The sequence below is a fragment of the Carcharodon carcharias genome, chromosome 1, assembly GCF_017639515.1.
Source record: "Carcharodon carcharias isolate sCarCar2 chromosome 1, sCarCar2.pri, whole genome shotgun sequence".
Classification (NCBI taxonomy): Eukaryota; Metazoa; Chordata; class Chondrichthyes; order Lamniformes; family Lamnidae; genus Carcharodon; species Carcharodon carcharias.
In genome coordinates this window covers 51,819,663-51,841,382 of record NC_054467.1, presented here as the reverse complement: position 1 = coordinate 51,841,382, position 21,720 = coordinate 51,819,663, and the positions used below count along the sequence as shown (strand labels likewise).

At 44.1% G+C, this 21,720-nt stretch overlaps 1 protein-coding gene across 1 annotated transcript in view; it reads right to left on the bottom strand.

Moving 5' to 3' along the window:
• Positions 1-21,720, bottom strand: part of LOC121271920 (acid-sensing ion channel 5-like) — a 166,512-nt gene that overhangs the window by 125,741 nt on the left and 19,051 nt on the right. The window contains exon 4 of the mRNA XM_041178200.1: positions 3,961-4,080. Coding sequence (XP_041034134.1) covers positions 3,961-4,080 — 120 coding nt within the window. The remainder of the gene's footprint in view (positions 1-3,960; positions 4,081-21,720) is intronic.

The window sequence follows — 21,720 nt, the reverse complement described above, 5'->3', positions numbered from 1 at the left end:
ATGAAAGAAAGCTAGCTAGAAATATAACAGATTGTAAGAGTTTCTGTAGATATTTTAAAACAGTTAACAAAGCGCACGTTGGTCCTATAGAAAGTGAGTCTGGGGAATTAATAATGTAAAATAAGGATACGGCTGATGAATTGAACAGGTATTTTGCATTGGTCTTTACTATAGAGGATACAGGTTATATCCCAGAAGCAGCTATAAATGAGGAAATGGAAGGAAGGGAGGAAATAAAAAAAAATTCAATCACCAGGGAAGTGGTGCTGAACAAATTGTTGGAGCTGTGGGATGACAAGTCTTCGGGTTCAGATAGGTTTTATCCTGGGGTCTTAAAAGAAGTGGCTAGTGTGATAGTTGATGTATTGGTCTTAATTTTCCAAAATTCCCCAGATTCAGGGGAAGTTCCATTAGATTGAAAAATACTGCACGTAACTCATTTATTCAAAAAGGGAGGAAGACAGAAAGCAGGAAACTACAGGCCAGTTAGCTTAATATCTGTCATAGAGAAAATAGTATAAGCTATTACTAAATACGTGATAGCAGGACACTTTGAAAAAATCAAGGTAGTCAGGCAACATGGCTTTGTGAGAGGGAAGTCATGTTTAACCAATTTATTGGAGTTCTTGAAGAAGTAACAAATAAGGACAACCGGTGGATGTACTGTACTTATATTTGCTGTAAGCCTTTGATAAGGCATCACATCAAAAGTTATTGCGGAAAGTAAAAGCTCATGGTGTAGGGGATAACATATTGGCACGGATAGAAGATTGGCTAGCTAACAGGGAATGGAAAGTAGGCATAAATGTGACGTTTTCTGGTTGACAAGATGAAAAGAGTGGCATATCACAGAGATAGGAGCTGGGGCCTCAACCTTTTACGATTTATGTAAATAACTTGGACGAAGGGAATAAAGGAATGGTTGCTAAATTTGCTGATGGTACAAAGATACATAGGAAACTAAGTCATGAAGAGGACATAAGGAGGCTACAAAGGGATATTGATGGATTAAGTAAGTGGGAAAATATCTGGCAAATGGAGTATAATGTAGGAAAATGTGAAATTGTCCATTTTGGCTGAATGATTAAAAAAGCCTATTAGTTAAATGGTGAGAGATTGCAGAACTCTGAGGATGCAAATCTGCTGGAAGCATTTCAGAGAAGATTTACTAGACTGATACCTGGAATAGGAGGTTTGTTTATGAGGAAAGTTTAGACAGACTAGGCTTGTATCCGTTGGACTTTAAAAGAATAAGAGGCAACTTGATTGAAATATATGAGATTCTAAGGGGTCTTGATAAGGTGAATGTGGAAAGGATGTTTCCTCTTGTGGGAGAATCTAGAACAAGGGGTCACTGTTTAAAAGTAATGGGTCACCATTTTAAGACAGAGATGATGAGAAGCCTTTTCTCTCAGAGGGTCACAAGTCTTTGGAACTGTTCATATCTATAACATGGACTGCAGCAATTCACCAAGACTCCTTCGATATATCTTACAAACATGCAACATCTTCCCCCTAGAGAAACAAGACACACGGGAACAACACTGCCTTCAATTTCCCCTCCAAGTCACACAGTCCTGATGCGGAGCTGCATCATCATTGCTTTGTCACTGGATTAAAATCCTCAAACTCCCTCCCAAATAGCACCATACCTACACTACATGGACTTCTGCCATTCAAGAATTTGGCTCAACACCACATTCTCAAGGGTTTTTATGGATGGGCAATAAGTGCTGGCCTTACCAGCAATGTTGGCATGTTCATGGGATGCAGGCAAAGATTTGTTAAGAACAAATCGTGTTTAACTAACTTGTTTGAGTTTTTGATGAGGTAACAGAGAGGATTGATGAAGGTAATGCTGTTGATGTGGTGCATGTGACTTCCAAAAGGCATTTGATAAATGCCACAAAATAGACTTGGAGCAGAGTGGAATAAAAGGGATAATAGCAATATTTGGTAAGAAATTAGCTGAGTGACATGAAACAGAGGGTAGTGCCAAATGGATGGTTTTCCTACTAATAAACGTTTGTAATAGAGTTTCCCAGGGGTCGGTGCTGAGTTTTTCCAGCAGTGTCTGCTTTTATTTCAGGTTTCCAGCATCTGCAGGATATTGCTTTTATTCAAAAGAACATAGACATTTGGTTGAATGGGTGGCCAAGTGGCAGATTAAATTCAGTGCTGAAAAATGTGAAGTGATTCATTTTGTTTGGAAGAAGATGGACAGACAATGTAAAGTAAAGACAATGAGTCTAAAGAGGGTGCAAGAGCAGAGGGACCTGGGTGTATATGTGCATCAGTCAATGAAGGTGGCAGGACAGGTTGAGAGTGTGGTTAATATAGCATACAGTATCCTAGGCTTTATTTATAGGCGCATGGAGTACAAAAACAAGAAAATTATGTTAAGCTTGTTTAGAATAAATTGGTCAGCCTCAACTTGAGGATTGCATCCTGTTATGTGCGCCACACTTATGGAAAGATGTGAAGGCATCCGAAAGAGTTCAGAAAAGTTGCACAAGAATAGTTCCAGGGATGAGGAAAGTTAGTAATGTAGATGAATTGGAGAAGCTGGGACTGTTTTTCTTGGACAAGGGAAGGTTGAAAGGAGATTTGATAGCGGTATTCAAAATCAAGAAAGGTCTGAACAGGGTAGGCAGGGAAATACTGTCCCCTTTGGTAGAGAGATCAGGAACAAGAGAGCATAGATTTAAGATAATTAGCAAAAGAAGCAATGACGACAAGAGGGGAAACCTTTTCACACAGTAAGTGTTTAGAATCAAGAATGCACTGCCCGCGTATGTGGTGGAGGCAGGTTTAATCAAGGCATTCAAGAAGGAATTGGATTATTATCCAAAAAGGAAGAAGGTGCAGGGCTCAGGGGAGAAAGCGGGGGAATGGCATTAGGAAAATTGCTCCTTCAGGGAGCTGGTGCAGACATGCCGGATTGATTCCCTCCTTCTGTGTTGTAAATTAACAGGGGAGTAGAGTACAAAAGCAAGGAAGTTATGTTAAACCTGTATAAAACACTGGCTTGGCCTCAAATGGTGTAATGCTTCCTGTTCTGAGCACCACAGTTTAGGTTGGATGTAAAGGCATTGGAGAGAGTGCAAAAAAGAATGGTTTCAGTAATGGGGAACTTCAGTTACGTAGGAAGACTGAAGAAACTGGGACTGTTCTCCTTGAAGAGAAGGTTGACAGGAGATTTGATAGAGGTAGTCAAAATCATGAGGGGTCTGGACAGAGTAGATGGGGAGAAACTTTTCCCATTGGAAGGATTGTGAAACAAAGGGCACAGATTTAAGGTAATTGGAAAAAGAAGCAATGGCAACATGAGGAAAATCTTTTCATGCAGCGAGTGATTAGGATTTGGAATACACTGCCTGAGGGTGTGGTGGAGATGGAGTCAACTGAGGCTTTCAAAAGGGAATTGGATCATTATCTGAAAAAGAAAGATTTGCAGGGCTATAGGGAAAAGGCAGGGGAGCAGCACTAAGTGAACTGCATCATCAGAGGGACAGCACAGACATGATGGGCCAAATGGCCTCCTGTGCTGTAACCATTCTATGATTTTTTTTAAAAATGTGGAACATAAATACAGACATAGCATTTACAGAAAATAGACCATTCTTGGTAATTTTATGTGAATATGATTTTCAATGCAGGACACCATGTTTTTTGAATGGTATCCTTACCACTCTGATCTTAAGTTCAGCACAATCCGCATACATATTGTTTCTATCACAGAATGAATTCACCTCAATTGTTTAAATCATATATTATTTGACTGTGTTTTTCCCTTTTTCAAAATATATATTCTGTATAATAAAGATAACAGTAGTAGTAAATACTTTGATAGATATAGTTAATTTAATTGCAATGTTTTCATTAACCCCAAATGCTGAAATTTCCCAGTTTTCCAAATCAAACAGCTTATTCTATTGCTTAGTATCATGAAAATTAAACCTGTTTAATATCAAGCATCACGCTTAGTCCTCTTCCTGAAAAGTTTGCTCTCTTTTTAACGATATCATCATGGTTGAAAGTGTAACAACTGCCATATTCAGTAAAAACATGTTGAAAATCCTAGAAGGCAAATGTAAAAGTTAGCCAAATGATATTTGCTTTTTGCCTTTTTTTTAATAGGATGTTTAAAGATACAAAAATATACAAAAGTACAGTGGCAATTAAAAAAGATATAACAGACAACAATCATTATCAAATCACACCAAAAGCTGGAAGAAAATCCACATTGTAAGGAACATATATTTTTTATTTCTGTTGAACTGTTGTAAAGAACATATCTTTTTATTTTCTGTTGGGCTGTGGGTTAAAATTACAATGGCTGCAGTTCGAAAGACATGAGAGATATATACAATGTTGCAGTCCTGGAATAAAGTGTGCCACCAAAGACAGGATGGTGCCAGAAAGGAGTCCTGACCAAGGGAGCTGTCTGGCAACAACATTTTAATTGGTTCCTGACCAGGTGACCAGGTTTTAGATGAGAGCAGTGCAGCTGAATAGCTCCTAGCCTGAAAGGAACAAGACCTACAAGGCCGATCGCCGCCGCCAAAACGGGCCCTGCCGCCATTTTAATTGGGCAGGCCAATTAAGGCCCACCCAGCGTATCGCTCGAAGGGAAGTGCTATGCACTTCCTGTGTGGGTGGTGGGGGCGGAATTCCCCAAATGCAAAAGAGCGCACATCTCCTTGAGGAAAAGTGCTGAAACTCTGTGAAACTCTAAAAATAGAAAAATTTAAAAATCATTTACATGTCCCCCTCATGTGAAAATATCACACGAGATGGGACATGTTAGTGAAGAATACAAACACTTCATTAAAAGTTTTTAAACCCGATATCAAACGTCATCCCGCCACTGGATGAGGTTTGTAAAAAAATCACTTACCCGCCTGACTGTTGGGCCCGTGCGCCGACCCAAAATTCGCATGGGCCCCTCAAAATCCTGGTCGATTGGGGAGTTAATGGCCTTAACAAGGCCTTTAATTAATGGCGGGCACGCTGCATTGGGCGACCGCCGACTGAAATATCGCAATGCCGTGCGCTGACGTCGGGACGCTCGCGTGACATTTTAAGCGCTGGCGTGCGGACTCCGCCACCTGCATGCCAGCCAGAAGATTCTGCCCATTAAGTTTACAAACCTGATGCTCGTATTCTGTTAACCTAAGTTAAACAATTAAGTGGGTTGATCAAACTTTTTTCACATTTGTCATGGCTCGGGGAGCAGTGGGGCTTGATATTGCATCACACTATCCCCAGTGAGTCATGACAATTTATAAAGGCTGTCTTACATGCTGAAAAAGTATTTTCTGTGTCTTTCATCCTTGACAGGCCAAATTGTGATTTCAACTTATTTTTATATACTTTCTAAATATTGGACTTAATGACAGCAAACATCTGGGACAATTTATTCATTGATTGGATAACAGCCAGCTAATTTATTTAGTTAACATGATAGTGAAAAAATCACACGCTGTAAAGGGATTCTCGAAATAACCTGTAATTGCATTGTATATAGGAACTTAGGAATTGTTAGACAAAAAAGAACAAAGTCCATCTCATTCATCAATTATGACTCTGTTGGTAGTATGATATGACTTATCATAGCAATCAATATCTATAAGTTAGTCCACTAAAGACCCAGAGATAAGGTGAGGTAAATTCCTGAGTGATGGAAAACTTTGGGAACCATAAAAAGTCAACAACCTGAAATTGCTTTCCACAAATACTGCCAGATCTGCTGAGTATTTCTATCATTTTCTTAGTTGAAAGTCACCTGCTTCTTCCAAGCATGTTACATTTATCGATTTAATATTTCAAGTGACTCATATATTGTATGGCTTGTACTGTAGATTGTACCATTTATCACAAAATTATATTTTTTTAATAATAAATTTTCTTAGTCCAGAAATTGAGAGATTTATTTCAGGCAATTCAGGATTAATTCTGTAAGGGGAAGGAAAGCACAGAGCAACTTACATCCTTTGACACCTTTTAAAGTGTGCTGGAAATACCTATCTAGAGTGGAGTAGACACTTCTGCTGCTCAGCCCGATTCATGTTTCAGCAGCAGTTTGTCAGCAGTTGAAGACCCTTCCTGGGATTGGCTGGAAATTGTGCCAGGTGTATCTGGCAGGCATAAATATATCTTTCAGTCAGCAAAGCAAAGCAGCTGATTGCTATTGCATATGGAGATGGATGCTGTGGGAACGGTTTTAAAACAAGCTCTGCTGCCATTCCATCCAACCTTTGATTCCCTCTCAGAGTGTCAGGGTGTTCCAAGTAGCTACTGCCACCCTTGGTTGGGCATCCCTGCTGTGCCATTACAGGAGTGGGTGTCTGCCCTTGCTTATCAAATTACCCTGTCCCCAAAATTTTGGGATAAGATCACTAGCAGACCAAAGCAGTGGGAAGAGGCTGTGCCCTGATGCTTATGAAGTGTAAAGGCGGTGTGGAATTTGTACGTAACTCTGTTGTGACTACCATCTATATAAGCATTGCTGAGTCTGCTATTTTCCTTCTTCCTCATTTGTCTGCTTTTGAATTGGTTGTTTTGAATTTTCTGCTATTATTTAATCATACTGGGCAAATATTTCTACCTAATTTCAATTTACCAATCGTATTCCAACAAAATTACTCAGTTAGATTCTGTCTGATATGTACCTCAACTCTTTTTACCTGCTTTTATCCCATGATACTATGCCTAATTAAAAACCTGTCAATCTCAGGATTAAAAATATCAATTCACCCAAAATCCACTGCCTTTCAAGGCATTTTCAGATTACCTCTACCCAATGTGTGATAAAGTGCTTTAGTGTTTGTGAAGGAGTCTAACAAATTGGACATGACATTAGAAGAAGGAGGGCAGAGAAAGCAGAGGCCCTGTTTCATACATAGAAATATTTGTTCAGAAAGAGAATAGTGCCAGAGGACAGGCAGATAGTTAACATGATTCCTTTATTTTTTAAAAGAGTTTAAAACAAGTCCAGGGAACTATAGAGCAGTTAGCTTAATATTGGTGGTAGGCAGGTTAATAGGCCATATTTTGCAGTCAGCGATGAAGAAACACTTACAATGCTGAGAACTGCCCACAGACCTTTGAACAACATCTTACAGTTATCTGGAGTCTGATTCAGTGCCATAGGATGTGTGAGCAGTGCAAACAACACTGTGGCTCTTCATCCAATCAGCAGGACTGAATTTGATCTGCTAGTGAGGGAACATGAGATAAAAACAAAAAACTGCAGATGCTGGAAATCCAAAACAAAAACAATTACCTGGAAAAACTCAGCAGGTCTTGGCGGAGAAGAAAAGAGTTGATGTTTCGAGTCCTCATGACCCTTCCACAGAACAGAGTACAGTAAGTTCAGAGAGAGACAGATTTGAATGGGTGAGAGGAGCAGAGAAATTGAGATGACTAATATCACACCGACAGTTCTCAATGAAAAGATCAAGAGAAGGTAAGAATCCAGAGGGAGGGGTCCAGGTGGAGCGAGAATATTGGAGGTGGGTAAAAGGATCCATTGAATGGGGAGAGGATTCCTGCCCAAAGAAGTGAGCATGGAGACCAAGATGGCGGAAGAAGAGTTCAGCATTGTGCCAAGCCCAAAATTCATTGAGATGAGGGCATAAGGGTATGAAACTAAGTCCTTTGCTGAGCACTGAACGTTCAGCATCGGAGAGGGGAAGGTCAGGGGGTATAGTGAATACACGGCCGGGGCTGGGATTGGAAGATGGGGTGGGGACAGAGGGACAGGCAGGGGTGGAGGGTCCTAGATGGGTGTTGGTGTCGATGAGTTGTTGGAGCAGTTCTGTGGAAGGGTCATGAGGACTCGAAACGTCAACTCGTTTCTTCTCTGCCGATGCTGCCAGACCTGCTGAGTTTTTCCAGGTAATTCTGTTTTTGTTTTGTGAGGGAACATGAGAACATGTCCTGGAAATTCAGCAGCACGCAGCAGCAGTGCCTGTCAGTAGCTTTTTAACCCAGCTACTTCCAGGCTTCCTAACCAATTAGTGCAAGCGGGTATGATGACAACACCCATCAGTCTACTTCAGCTCAACTATGTAAAGAGACCTTACAAGGATCATACTTGTAGCACTGTAGAGGTATTTAGACAGAGCCAGGAGCCGGAGCTATGGAAACAAAGGGCAGAATTTTTCAGTCATCGTGCAGGTGTGGGCCTGACACACCGACGCATAAAATGACATGTGATGACATCGGGCATGCGTCCTGACGTCATCACGCTGAGTAGCGATGTTTAGTTCAGCGGGCGCGCCGGAGTCAGTTGCATGCCCGCTGATATGTTAATGGCCTATTAAGGCCATTAAGGATCTAATTAATGTTGGCCCTCCAACCTTAAGATTGGCAGGCAGGTGAAAAGGCCAAACGGCCTTCGCATTTTTTAGGAACCCTCATCCAGAAGCGGGATGAGGTTTCCTAAAGCTTTAATTAAATAAATTTTAAAAATTTCATTAATATAAAAGCATGTCCCATCTCATATGACACTGTCACGAGGGGACATGTTTAAATCAATTTCTAAACCTTTTATTTAATTTTTTGAACATCGATTCAATTTCCCTGAGGCAGTTCCGTGCCTTAGAGAGATTGAAGCATTCCTTCGAGCGCATGTGATTGGCTCCACAACCGCCTCTGCCCATTCCCGCTGAGCCTGCCCGCTATATGAAAAATTCTTCCCATAATGTAGCAAGCAGCACCATGTTTCAATGCTGCCTTTCTGGAGATACTGCCATGGGCTGAAAGGGCATATAGGGAGGTTCTGTTCCCTGTGGATGGGAGGAAGAAGTCTGTTGCAGAAAACAAGAAGATGTGTTTCAAAGTCACTAAGGAAGTCAGCAGCACGGTTTTGATACCTTGTTCCTGCTTTCAATGCCGATAAAGGTTGAATGACAGGAAGTTGAGTGCCCTGGCATATTCAAGTATATCCTCATGACTGAATTACCCCATCTCCTCTCACTCTGCCTTCTCAAGCCTTCTCCTGCATATCACACCTCATAGCAAAATACCTTACAGCTGCACTCATCCCTTTCTGACTATGCATCCCCTCACATTCCCATCTGAGCATCCACCGCTGACATTCACTCTTGTCTTCATGAAATGTCACACCTGCCCTTCTCAGTGGATGATGCCAGATGTTGCCTTTCCATCCTCTCAACGTCTTCCATTTTTCAGACTCATAGGTCTCCTGTTTCCCTCCATACAGAACAATAGACAGAGAACCAGAGGTGGCTCTCAAGTAATCTCCAAGGGTACAATATAATGCTACATTTCTCATTTTCTATACAATTTTTCTATCCAATAAAATGTTTTGTTTGCTCCATTTTTCCCATTTCTGCCTGCTGTCTGCCAAGTGGCCTTCTGCCTTGCGAAGAATGACATTAAGTTAAAATAATCAATGGCTGCTTGCCAAAGGTTTGACCTGTTTGTGGGGCTGCACTGTGTGGGGAGGTTCAGTTGTGGGGGTTTAGGGGATGGGGGCGTTGGTGGTGGCGGGTAAGTAAATTTTGAATTTGGTAGTCACATGGGTGCCTCAGTCTAAGTGAACCGCTCCTGAATGAAGCTTTCCTATCATTGCAGGCAGCTATATATGTGACTGTTGTTCCCTTCACCACACAATGCTCCTCTCCCTCCAAAGAGGAGGCAGAGCACTCAGCAACTTCCTCTAATTGGAGTTCCAGTCCTCACTGCTGCAGAATGTTGTGGAAATGCAGCAGACCGGGCTCATGCATACTGAAGGTGCCTCCAAATCTGTCGAAGCATCTAAAGCACATCTTCAGCATCCCAATTGCTAGCACCTTAACATCCCTGTTGGCCATGATGGTTTCTACTGTACCTTTCCGAGGCATCATTTTCTTAGCTCCTCATGGGTGTTGTCAGCTTTTTCTTCAGTGGGTAGCCATTGATTCCGAAGATTCATCTGTTAACTTTGCTCCAAGATGTGAGGGTGTCAGAGAGCCATTACTGGTGATAGCTGAAAACATCGTGGCAGCTTCATGGGAATGTTGTGCAAACATGCATATTAATCTTTTTGTGTTGTAGGTGAACTGAACATTGATGAGTTGAAGCTCTTTCAGTTGATGAAGACTCCAGGGTAATTCAGGGGGACCCTTGAATGCCATATCTGTCCCTGTGGGAAGTGGGAAGCCAGTCAGGGCTGCAAAGCTGAGTGCCTGCCAATTCTGACTGACATCATCGGTTAAGAAGTGCAAATATGTTCCAGTCCTGGAAAATATGGCACCAATTATGGTGAGATACACTTGTATGCAAACGATTATGGGATGCTGCAATTATCAACTGCAGATTCCTGGAAGGAGCCAGAGGCAAAAAAATTAAGGCTGTGGTGATTTAATTGTCACTGGCAATGAGATCTCACTATTTAATTCATTTCTCACTGCCATTTGATCATAGAAAATAGGGGCTGAAGTAGGCCATTTGGCCCCTCAATGGGCCTTAATTGCTTAATTGCTCCATTATTCAAATAGATCATGGTTGATCTTCTGCTTTAATGTCATTTTCCCACACTATCACCATGGTCAGACTCTTTGGCTTAGCAAGCGAGGGCGGGGCCCGCTCGTCGAGGTGTAAAATGATATGGGGTGACATCGGGTGTGCGTCCTGACATCAGTGCACGTCATTTAAATTTTCAGTTCGGCTGCGTGCCCGCCATCTGTCAAAGGCCTATTAAGGCCATTTAAATAGCAATTAAGGCAATCAGCTGAGCTGCCCATCCAACCTTAAGGTTGGCGGGCAAGTAAAGAGCCCAGGCGGACTTCACATTTTTCATAGAATCTCATCCACAGGCGGGATGAGGTTTCATGAATGCTTTAAAATTTTCTGAAAAATTTTTATTAAAATTAATGCACATGTCCCAGCTCATGTGACAGTTTCACATGAGGGGACATGTCATAACATTTTTTACAACACTTCATTTAGACTGTTCAAACTTGAAACTAATCTCCCTGAGGCACCTCTGTGCCTCAGGGAGATTTCTGCGCTCTTTCACACGCATGCTCAGCACTTCAGGCGCACGTCATGCTGGGCAGGCCTTAATTGGTCCGCCCATGTAAAATGGCGGTGCCCAGCCGAGCAGGGGTGCCGATTGGCTCCACACAACCCCCCTATCGGGGAGAAAATTCTCCCCTATGTCCCTCGATATGTTTAACATCTAGAATTCTATCAATCTCTGTCTTAAATATATTCAATAACTGAGCCTTCACACTCCTCTGGAGTAGAATGTGTGTCCACTGGTTCTGGATCCCCCCAGCCAGGGAAAACATCCTTCTTGCATCTACCCTGCTGAGCCCTGCAAGAATTTTTCATGCTTCAATGAGATCACCTCTCATTCTTCTAAATGCTACAAAATATAGGCCCAATCTCCTCATTGGACAATCCCGCCATCCCAGGGATCAACCTGCTTAACCTTCATTGCACACCCTCTATAGCAAGAAGACTTACCTTAAGTAAGAAGACTAAAACTGTGCTCAATACGCCAGGGTTCTATACAATTGCAGCAAGATTTCTGTACTCAAATCTTCTTCCAGAAAGGCCAGTATATCATTTCCCTTCTTAATTGCTTGTTGCAACTGCTTGTTAGTTTTCAGTGACTCATGAACAAGGACACCCAGATCCCTTTGGATATCAACACTTCCCAGTCTCTCACCTTTTAAGAAATACCCTACACTTCTGTTTTCCTACCAAAGTGGATAATTTCACATTTTTCCACTTGATGTGCTGCCATGTTGTAATTTACTCATTTAGCCTGTCTTAATCCTCTTGAAGCCTCTTTGAGTGCTTCTCACAGCTTGCATTCCTGCCTAGTTTCATCCACAAACTTGGAAATATTACATTTGCCCTCCACATCCAAATCATTGATACAGATTGTGAACAGCTGGAACTCAAGCTCTGATCTGTACCCCACAAGTCACAGCCTGCCATCCTGAGAATGCCCTATTTATTCCTACTCTCTGTTTTCTGTCCATTAGCCAGTACATTACCCCAATCCGATGTGCTCTAATTTTGTTTACTGACCTCTTGTGTAGGACCTTATCAAAAGCCCTCTGAAAATCCAAATACATCAAATCCCTCATCGGTCCTGCCAGTTACATCCTCAAAAAACTTCAACAGGTTTGTCAAACATGATTTTCCTTTCATAAATCCATGTTTGACTTTACCTAATCCCACCATTATTTTCTAACAGTCCAGTTATCTCACCTTTTGTGAGAGGTTATAGCATTTTCCCGACTTCGGATGTCAGGCTAACAGGTCTGTAGTTCCCCATTTTCTCTCTCCCTCCTTTTTTATATAGAGGGGTTACATTTGCTATATTTCTTACAGTTCCTGAATCCCACTTGTCTCTTGCTTCTCTAGAATTTCCAGGAGGTTTTTCGTACCTTCCTCCATGAAGACAGATACAAAGGGCAGGATTTCCTCTCCATGCACTAAGTGCGGTGATGAGTGGGAAAAGGGTTTTTCCCGTCGGGTGGAATGGTAGGTTTTCACGCCGTATTGTCTGCTTTCCGCCACATCAGATATGCACCAACAGGAAACACGCCAGATCATGAGCAGCCTCTGATTCATTCACCCCGCCATGACCTCAGTGGCTTTTTCCTCTGGCAGTCATATTTAAAGTGCACCAGCCTAGGATAGACCCACGGAAGACATAGCGCCAAAAGGCAAGAAGAGTGTGACTCCCAAGCTCAATGATGCTTTACTGAGCTGGGCTACCTGCTGAATGCTATCGAGGCTTTCCAGGATGTCCTCTACCCCAGCGATGGCCTCTGGCTTGGGAGGTGGTGTCTTCAGCGGTCAGTGCAAACACGGCACAGAAAATGCCTGCACTCCAGTGCAGGAAGAGGATGAATGATCTCATTCATTCTAACAGGGTAAGTCAACCATCTCAGCACCCTCAACTCACACATTCACACGCCCACCAGGTATTAGCAGGATGACGCTCCACAGGTAATTTAATACATTGCCAGATGAGGGCACATCACCACTCACTTTCTCACACACACCGTCACATGTCCATCTGCCCACATATCCTGTGTACATCACATCCTCATCCCATCCACTGCTCAGTGACCACCCATACAAGGCTGGCATCCTTTTCATCTGCCTTGGCATGTGTCCTGTTCAAGCTCTCTCCATTTCTCTTCATGCAGGAGAAGCTCGTACACAATAGGAAGGACAGATACCAGACCTGGAAAGAATGGCTGAAATTAAGGTGCTCTCACCATATGAGGAGTGTGCCATTGTGCTGGCCAGAGGAGACAGGGACCATGAACGTGGTAACAGTGAGATGGGCAGCGCCAACCCAATTAAGGACCCTGCACCAGCTCATCCCTCCGACAACCACACCGTGAGTCCATTCTGCTATTATGCAGTTGCTTGCCATCCTTAAGTAATCGCTATTTTCTTACACAGGCACCTCTGGAAAGTGTCCGAGGGCATCAGCCAGCCAGGTCCTTATCTCCAGCCCTGAAGACACTTTGGGATATTTTTAGGCAGAGGTAGATAGATTCTTGTTAGGCAAGGGAATCAAAGGTTATTAGAGTTAGATGGGAATGTGGAATTCGGAACACAAGAAGATCAGTCATGATCTTATTGAATAGCGGAGCAGGCTTGGGGGGCTGACTGGTCTACTCCTGTTCCTATTTCTTATGTTCTTATGTTTTTATATCTAGTAAGTCCTCCCCCCTTTGCAGCACCAGGTTATGCAGCATGCAGCAAACCATGGTGATCTGTGATACCCACTGGCAAGTGTACTGAAGTCCTCCACTAGATCTGTCAAGCCATCGAAATCGCATCTTCAAAATGCCAATGTGTTCCAGGAGCAAAATGAGCTTCGTTGTACCTTCTCTCTGCAGGATTTTGTGGCCGCTGCATGGGTGTCATCAGCCAGGTCCTTTGCGGGTACCCTTTGTCACTGAGAGGCCAACTCTGCATCTTGAGTGGTCCCTTGAAGATGTCAGGGATCAGCGATTTACTCAAGATGTATAAATTGTGGATGCTTCCGGGGTATCTGGTGCAAACCTGCATGATTTGTTTCTTGTGGTCGCAGACCAACTGAACATTGAGCGAGTGGTAGCCTTTCCTGTTTATGTTTTGGTGTGCCTGTTGCCAGGAAGCTTTTATAGCCACATGAGTAGTCAATAGCACCCTGCACTGTGTGAATCTGGCAATCTCAGCAAAGCCAAGTGCTTTAGCTGCCTGACTCTCTTGATCTCTGGTGAAGTGCATGTAATAGTGGGCCTTGGCAAAAAAGTGCGTCTGTCATCTCATGTACGTGACCAATACACAATAGAATTCTTCATTAGGATGTAAAGTGAAGTAGTCTGATCTGAAACTAGGGTTCTAAATCTTAACAAAGGAAACTACAAAGGTATGAGGGCAGGAGTTGGCCTCAATAGATTGGGGAACTTCATTAAAAGGCATGACAATGGAGAGCAATGGCTAATATTTAAGGAACGAATATATTCATTGCAAGTTATACATTCCTTTCTGGTGCAAAACACAACAGAAAAAGTGCCCCAACCAAGGCTAACAAAAAAAATTAAGGAGAGTTTTCGATCCAAAGAGGATTCATCTAAAATTGCTAGAAAAAGTAGCAAGCTTGAGGATTGGGAGCAGTTTAGAATTCAGCAAAGGAGAACCAAGAGATTGATTAAGAGGGGAAAAATAAAGTGTGAGAGTAAACTTGCAAGGAACATAAAAGCGAACTGTAAAAGCTTCTATAAGTATGTAGAAATAAGTTATTGAACACAAATGTAGGTCCCTTACAGTCCAAAATGGGAGAATTTATAATAGACAGCAAGGAAATTGCAGAGCAATTCAACAACTATTTTAGTTCTGTCTTCACAGAGGAAGGCACAAATAACTACCCAGAAAAAGTAGGGAACCAAGAGTCTAGTGAGAAGGAGGAATTGAAGGAAATTAATGGCGGAGTTTTCCGTGCCGTCGGCATCAGGCATGTTTGGTGGTGTGAGCGGACAATATGGCACGATCGGTTTCACGATGGTGTGAAACCAGTTTGCGATCGTCCACCCAGCCTGCTAATGGCAGGCCACGTTTTGCGCCATCGGATGTTGGGAACATTATTGGCCAGCCTAGCGGACTCATTCCCCCCCACCTATCTGGATTGTGCACCCATGTTGGCGGGAAGGAACACCGATGTGTTTCACAACAGCACATAAGTGACATGCACCTGGCTGGCTGCACTTCACTTGGGACTTCAAGGTTTGTTTTCCTACCTTGCTTCGGTAAGCACTCACAGTCATCAGCTTCACAGATAGCACCACGGTACTTTTAGGGGGGGCGCTCACGGATAGGTCTCTACCTACCAGATCAGCCATATGTGGGTGGCTTTTCAATAGCTGCAGGGTAAAGTCTTGTTTGGGGAAGGGAGAGAAGAGACCTCAGGCAATGGAAGGGGCTGCAGGATGAGAGCTGTACTGGGAAAGGAGGGTATCCCAGGGTGTTTGTGGGGGCACATGTTAATCTGTGCAAGTGGCCTCAAGATGGTGAGAGCTGAGGAGGCAGTCTCCAGAGGGGATGAGGCCAGATGGAGATGTGTGAGAATGGGTAGTGATGTCCCTTGAGCTGGCAGTGCATGAGATGACAGTGAATGTCTGATGGGTTTGAGTGTGTGAGTTTGGAGTGATGAGATGGTTGTCATCCCCTGGCTGCATGGATGAGATCATTCATCTGCTTTGTGCATTGGCGGGCCAACCTCTTCTGTGCAGCATTGGCACTGATCACTGCTGCCATCAGCTGCCAAGTGGCAGTGGTAATGTTGCTGCCCCTCCTGCAGCAAGAGTGGCAGTAGAGGACATCGCAGTGCACAGTGCCCAAAAGACACTCAAGGGCTGGAGTCTTCTTTGCTGCTGTCTTGGGCTAGAAGCACTGAACGTGGCTGTATTTTAAATATGATGCCAATATATCCTTTCTGAAATATGGGGACCAAAACTGTCCACAGTACTCCAAGTGTGGTCGCACCAATGCCCTGTACAAGACTTGCCCATTTTTAAACTCCAACCCCCTAGCAATACAGGCCAAAATTCCATTTGCCTTCTTAATTACTTGCTGCACCTACATGCTAACTTATTGTTTTTCATGCACAAAAACATCCAGATCCCCATCTGGAGTATTGTGTACAGTTTTGTTCTCCTTACCTAAGAAAGGATATACTTGCCATAGAGGGAGTGCAGCAAAGGTTCACCAGACCGATTCCTGGTATGGCAGGATTGTCGTACGAGGAGAGATTGTGCCGACTAGGCCTGTATATACTGGATTTAGAAGAATAAGAGGGGATCTCATAGCCCTCAGCTCCCCATAACCTTGCACATTGTTTCTATTTAGATAATCATCCAATGCCCTCTTGAATGCCTCAGTTGAACCTACCTCCACCACAGTTCCAGGCAGTACATTCCAGTACAACTCCCAGCTCCTTTCACGCTCTTTTTCAACTCCCGGTCCCTCTCACGCTCTTTTTCAACTCCTGGCTCCTCTTGCGCTATTCCCGGCTCCTTTCACGCTTGAAGGGCAGAATGACCTACCTCTGCTCCTATTTTCTATGTTTCTATGCATTTGTGCATGGAAATTTGAGAGATCCTGCACAGATCCCCTGTGGAGCCCTGGAAAGAGCCACTCAGGTAGAAGTTCAGTTTTTGGAGGATGTAGCAAATGTGAGTCACCAAATCCCTGGACATTCGGAGGCATTGGCAACACTGTCTCTCGCTCATCTACAGATAAGACATGTGTGTTCTGTATACTCTCAGTCTTAAGAGCAACCTATGTGCAGCGTTTCTGTGAGTCTCATCCTGTGTGTCCGGAGGGGGCGTCCTGCTGCCCCTTTCCCTTGTGGATTTAGCTCCTCCCTCTGGTGAGCCTGGCACCGAAATCGCAATAATCTCCACCTTCATGCCTGCCTGTGAGAATGCAGGTAGTACCGAATCCAGCCCTCTATCTTCCTAAAGTTTCCCTCTCTGCGGCATCAATGAGAAAAAAAAAGGAGTCAGCATGAGCCTCCAAAGCTCCAATTTCTGTAGGTTACTAGTGTGTGACTGTGGGTTCAAGGGCTTCGATCCAATGATGGCACCTATGAAATTCTGGCCAGTGTAAGGAATGTTTCAAGGTGCACCTTCCCCACCAAACCCCTCCTCCACACCACCAACATGACCAACTGCTACCAGATTGTTTTGGGCTGGTGCGCTGGGATCCTCACTCACTGCAATGTTATACTACACTCTTTGGTATACTCATGAGGTCAAATGTTCATTGAGGAACAGCCTCCCAAATGCCAGTTGTTGATTTCCCCCCAAACATCTGCCTCCAGTCTAGATTCTTCAGTTCCTGCCCAATATTGTTATAGTTAGCCTTCCCCCAATTAAGCATATTAACCTGAGGACTCCTGTTTTCCTTATCCACCAGTACCATGAAACTTACAGAATTATGGTCACTTTTTATGAAATGCTCCCCTACTGCAACTTCGACCACCTGGCCAGGTTCATTCCTTAATACCAGGTCCAGTATTGCCCCTTCCCTAGTTGGACTATCTACATATTGCCTCAGGAAGCCCTCCTGGATGCACCTTACAAATTCTGCACTATCCAAACCCCTAGTACTAAGTGATTCCCAGTCAATATAGGGAAAGTTAAAATCACCCACCACAACAACCCTATTGCTTTTACATCTTTCCAGAATCTGCCTACGTAACTGTTCCTCAATCTCCCGCCGGCAATTGGGAGGCCTATAGTAAACCCCCAACATTGTGACTGCACCCTTCCTATTCCGGAGCTCTACCCATATTGCCTTACTGCATGAGTCCTCCTGTTGTACAGCTGTGATATTCCTCTTAACCAGCAGTGCAACTCCCCCACCTCTTCTACATCCCTCTCTATTCTGCCTGAAACATCTAAATCCTGGAACGTTTATCTGCCAATCCTGTCCATCTTTCAACCAAGTCTCTGTAATAGCAATAACATTATAGTCCCAAGTACTAATCCAAGCTCTAAGCTCATTTTCCTTGCCTGTTATACTTCTCGCATTAAAACAAATGCATTTCAGACCCCCAGTCCCACTGTGTTCAGGAATTTCTTCCTGCCTGCCCTTCCTCTTAGTCCTACTGGCCATATTCACTGGTTCCCAGTCATTTATTTCACCTGCTGACCTATTGCTCTGGTTCCCACCCCCCTGCCATACTATTTTAAACCCTCCCGAGTGACACTAGCAAACCTTGCAGCCAGGATATTGGTGCCCCTCCAGTTTAGAGCAACCCGTCCTTCTTGTACAGGTCCCACCTGCCCCAGAAGAGATCCCAATGATCCAGATATCGGAAACCCTCCCTCCTACACCATCTGTTCAGCCATGTGTTTAGCTGCACTATCTTCCTATTTCTAGCCTCACTGGCATGTGGCACAGTGAGTAATCCTGAGATTACAACCCTAGAGGTCCTGTTATTTAACTACCTGCCTAACTCCCTGAACTCCTGCTGCAGGACCTCGTCACTCTTCCTGCCTATGTCGTTAGTACCAATGTGGACCATGACCTCTGGCTGCTCTCCCTCCCCCTTCAGAATGTCCCGTACCCGATCAAAGACATCCTAGACCCTGGCACCAGGGAGGCAACATACCATCCTGGTGTCTCTTTCATGACCACAGAAGCGCCTATCTGAGCCCCTGACTATAGAGTCCCCTACCCCACCCCCCCCCCCCATGCTGAACAACAGAGACAGCTGCGGTGCCACTGCTCTGGCTACTGCTGTTGTTTTCCCCTAATAGGCCATCTCCCCAACAGTGGTATATCTGTTAGAGAGGGGGACAGCCAAAGGGGATTTCTGCACTGACTGCCTGCCCCATCTATTTGTGTACCTTGGGTGTGACCACGTCTCCAAAATCCTGTCAATGACGCTTTCCATCACCTGAATGCTCCTGAGTGCATCCAACTCCTGCTCCAACTGATCCATGCGGTCTGTGAGGAGCTGTAATTGGGTACACTTCCTGCAGATGTAGTTGTCCGGGACACTTGAAGCATCACAGATTTCCCACATCCCACAGGTGAAGCACTTCACACCAGCAACTGTCATTTCTAGAACTATTTAGTAAATTAATTTAAATCTAATAACTGCTCATTGACTCCTTGTTAACTATATATTCCCTAGGGCTAGATTTCTACTATAAATGCTAAATTCTAAGAACAGTAATCCCCTGATTCTGGTCTAGATACCTTCTTCTTATTAATTAAGTGATTAATTTATTTGGTTTAATTAATTTAACAATGTTTTAGTTTTAAATTCAGTGTAGATTCTCTACCAGCCAATCAAGTCACAGATTTACTGTGACGCCACTTTTAATTTTTTTTTAAGACCCGAGGTCCGCGAATCCCCGAGGTAAGCTTTTTATATTCACCTCTCTGGAACTCTGCCTTCCGACTCTGCTCCCTGGAACTAGGCCACGAATCGCTGAGGTAAGGTTTTTATACCCACCTCTCTGGAACTCCGCCCTCCGACTCTGCTCCCTGGAACTAGGCCACAAATCCCCGAGGTAAGGTTTTTATACTCACCTCTCTGGAACTCCGCCCTCCAACTCTGCTCCCTGGAACTCGTAGTGCAGTTGATGTAGTTTATATGGATTTCAGCAAAGCCTTTGACAAGGTCCCACATGGGAGATTTATAAAGAAGGGATTCAGGGTAATTTGATAAGGTGGTTTCAAAATTGGTTTAGTTGTAGGAGACAGAGGATGATGACAGAAGGCTGCTTTAGTGACTGGAAGCCAGTGTCCGGTGGTGTACCACAGGGATCTGTGCTGGCTCCCCTATTGTTTGTGGGGGGTAGGATTAGTAAGTTAGCGGATGACACAAAGATTGGCCGGGTGGTTAACAGTGAGGTTGTGTGCCTTGCACTACAGGAAAATATAGACGGGATGGTCAAATGGGCAGATAAGTGGCAGATGGAATTTAACCCTGAAAAGTGTGAGGTGATACACTTTGGAAAGAGTAATTTGACAAGGAAGTATTCAATGAACAGCATGGCACTAGGAAGTTCTGAGGAACAAAGGGACCTTGGCGTGTGTGTCCATAGATCTCTGAAGGCGGAGGGGCATGTTAATGGGGTGGTGAAAAAGAAATATGGGGCACTTGTCTTTATCAATTGAATAGGGAGTTTGAGGTCATGTTGGAGTTGTATAGAACCTTGGTGATGCCACAACTGAAGTACTGTGTGCAGTTCTGGTCACTATATTATAGGAAGGATGTGATTGTACTGGAGGTGGTGCAGAGGAGATTCACCAGGATGTTGCCTGGGATGAAACATTTAAGTTATGAAGAGAGGTTGGATAGACTTGGGTTGTTTTCGATGGAGCAGAGAAGACGGAGGAGCGACTGATCGAGTTGTACAAGATTATGAGGGGCATAGATAGGGTGGACAGGGAGCAGCTGTTCCCCTTAGTTGAAGGGTCAGTCACGAGAGGACATAAGTTCAAGGTGAGAGGCAGGAGGTTTAGGGGGGATGTGAGGAAAAACATTTTTATCCAGAGAGTGGTGACAGTCTGGAATGCGCTGTCTGGGAAGGTGGTGGAGGCAGGTTGCCTCACATCCTTTAAAAAGTACCTGGATGAGCACTTGGCACTTTATAACATTCAAGACTATGGGCCAAGTGCTGGTAAATGGGATTAGGTAGGTAGGTCAGGTGTTTCTCACGTGTCGGTGCAGACTCGATGGGCCAAAGGGCCTCTTCTGCACTGTGATTCTGTGTGAAGTCCAATTTCCCATTCATCAACAGTCCCACTCCATTGCTTTCTTCTGCTATTGATCATCACTGTGTCCTCTTGATCACATGTTGAAGTAAAAGCCCCACAAAACAAACTTTCCAAACCAGCTTTATATTCAAACCATTCAACATTCCATACAAAATTGAAAATAACCACCATTGTGCATTCCCTCAGTGTTTGGCTTTTATGCATGTTTTGCCTATCCTAGTGCTCCTACAGGAAGTCTTGTGGTGCAGTGGGTAATGTTCCTGCCTCTGAACTGGAAGCTCCAGGTTCAAGTTCCATTCCAGGACTTAATGGCCAAGGAAGATGCATTCACAACAGGTTGGGTATCAATTTGTAAATCCTTCCAACATATGATAGGCGGTAAGCGCGGGAGGGATTCCTGGTCAGCCATATGATGGAAAGAAATTTGAACCTCTAACATTACTATCCATAGCTCCAGGCTACAACATACATGTAAAAGCGTATGTTGCCGTAACAACTTTGACTCCATGGGGGTGCTGGTTGGCTGCTGTGGATCGGGTTGATGCCAATAACATGGGATTCGATCACCTTTCTGGCTGCAGTGGATTCGGGAACTGCTTCCTCACCCTACCCATGGTGAAGACTGTGGCGCTGTGGGCCAGACTGCCTTCAGGCAGAGAACTCCAGAAGAAGAGGAAGTGCTACCCCAGTGACTGCAGCATGGATGGTGGAAGATTGCTGACTTTCACTGAGGGAGTCTACAGATGCCTTGCATGTCAACCTTAAACTCTGGGCCTAGAAGGCCCAACTTCAGACAATACCACTTCAGTGTGGCAGCGCTAGCCTGGGATAGCTCACTGACAATGGTAAAGGCACTGGTAGAGTAGCAGCAGTAGGGAGACAAATGCAATCATCCTGAGAGAGGAAGCAGGTTTATTTTCCATGGAATCACCCTGGGGG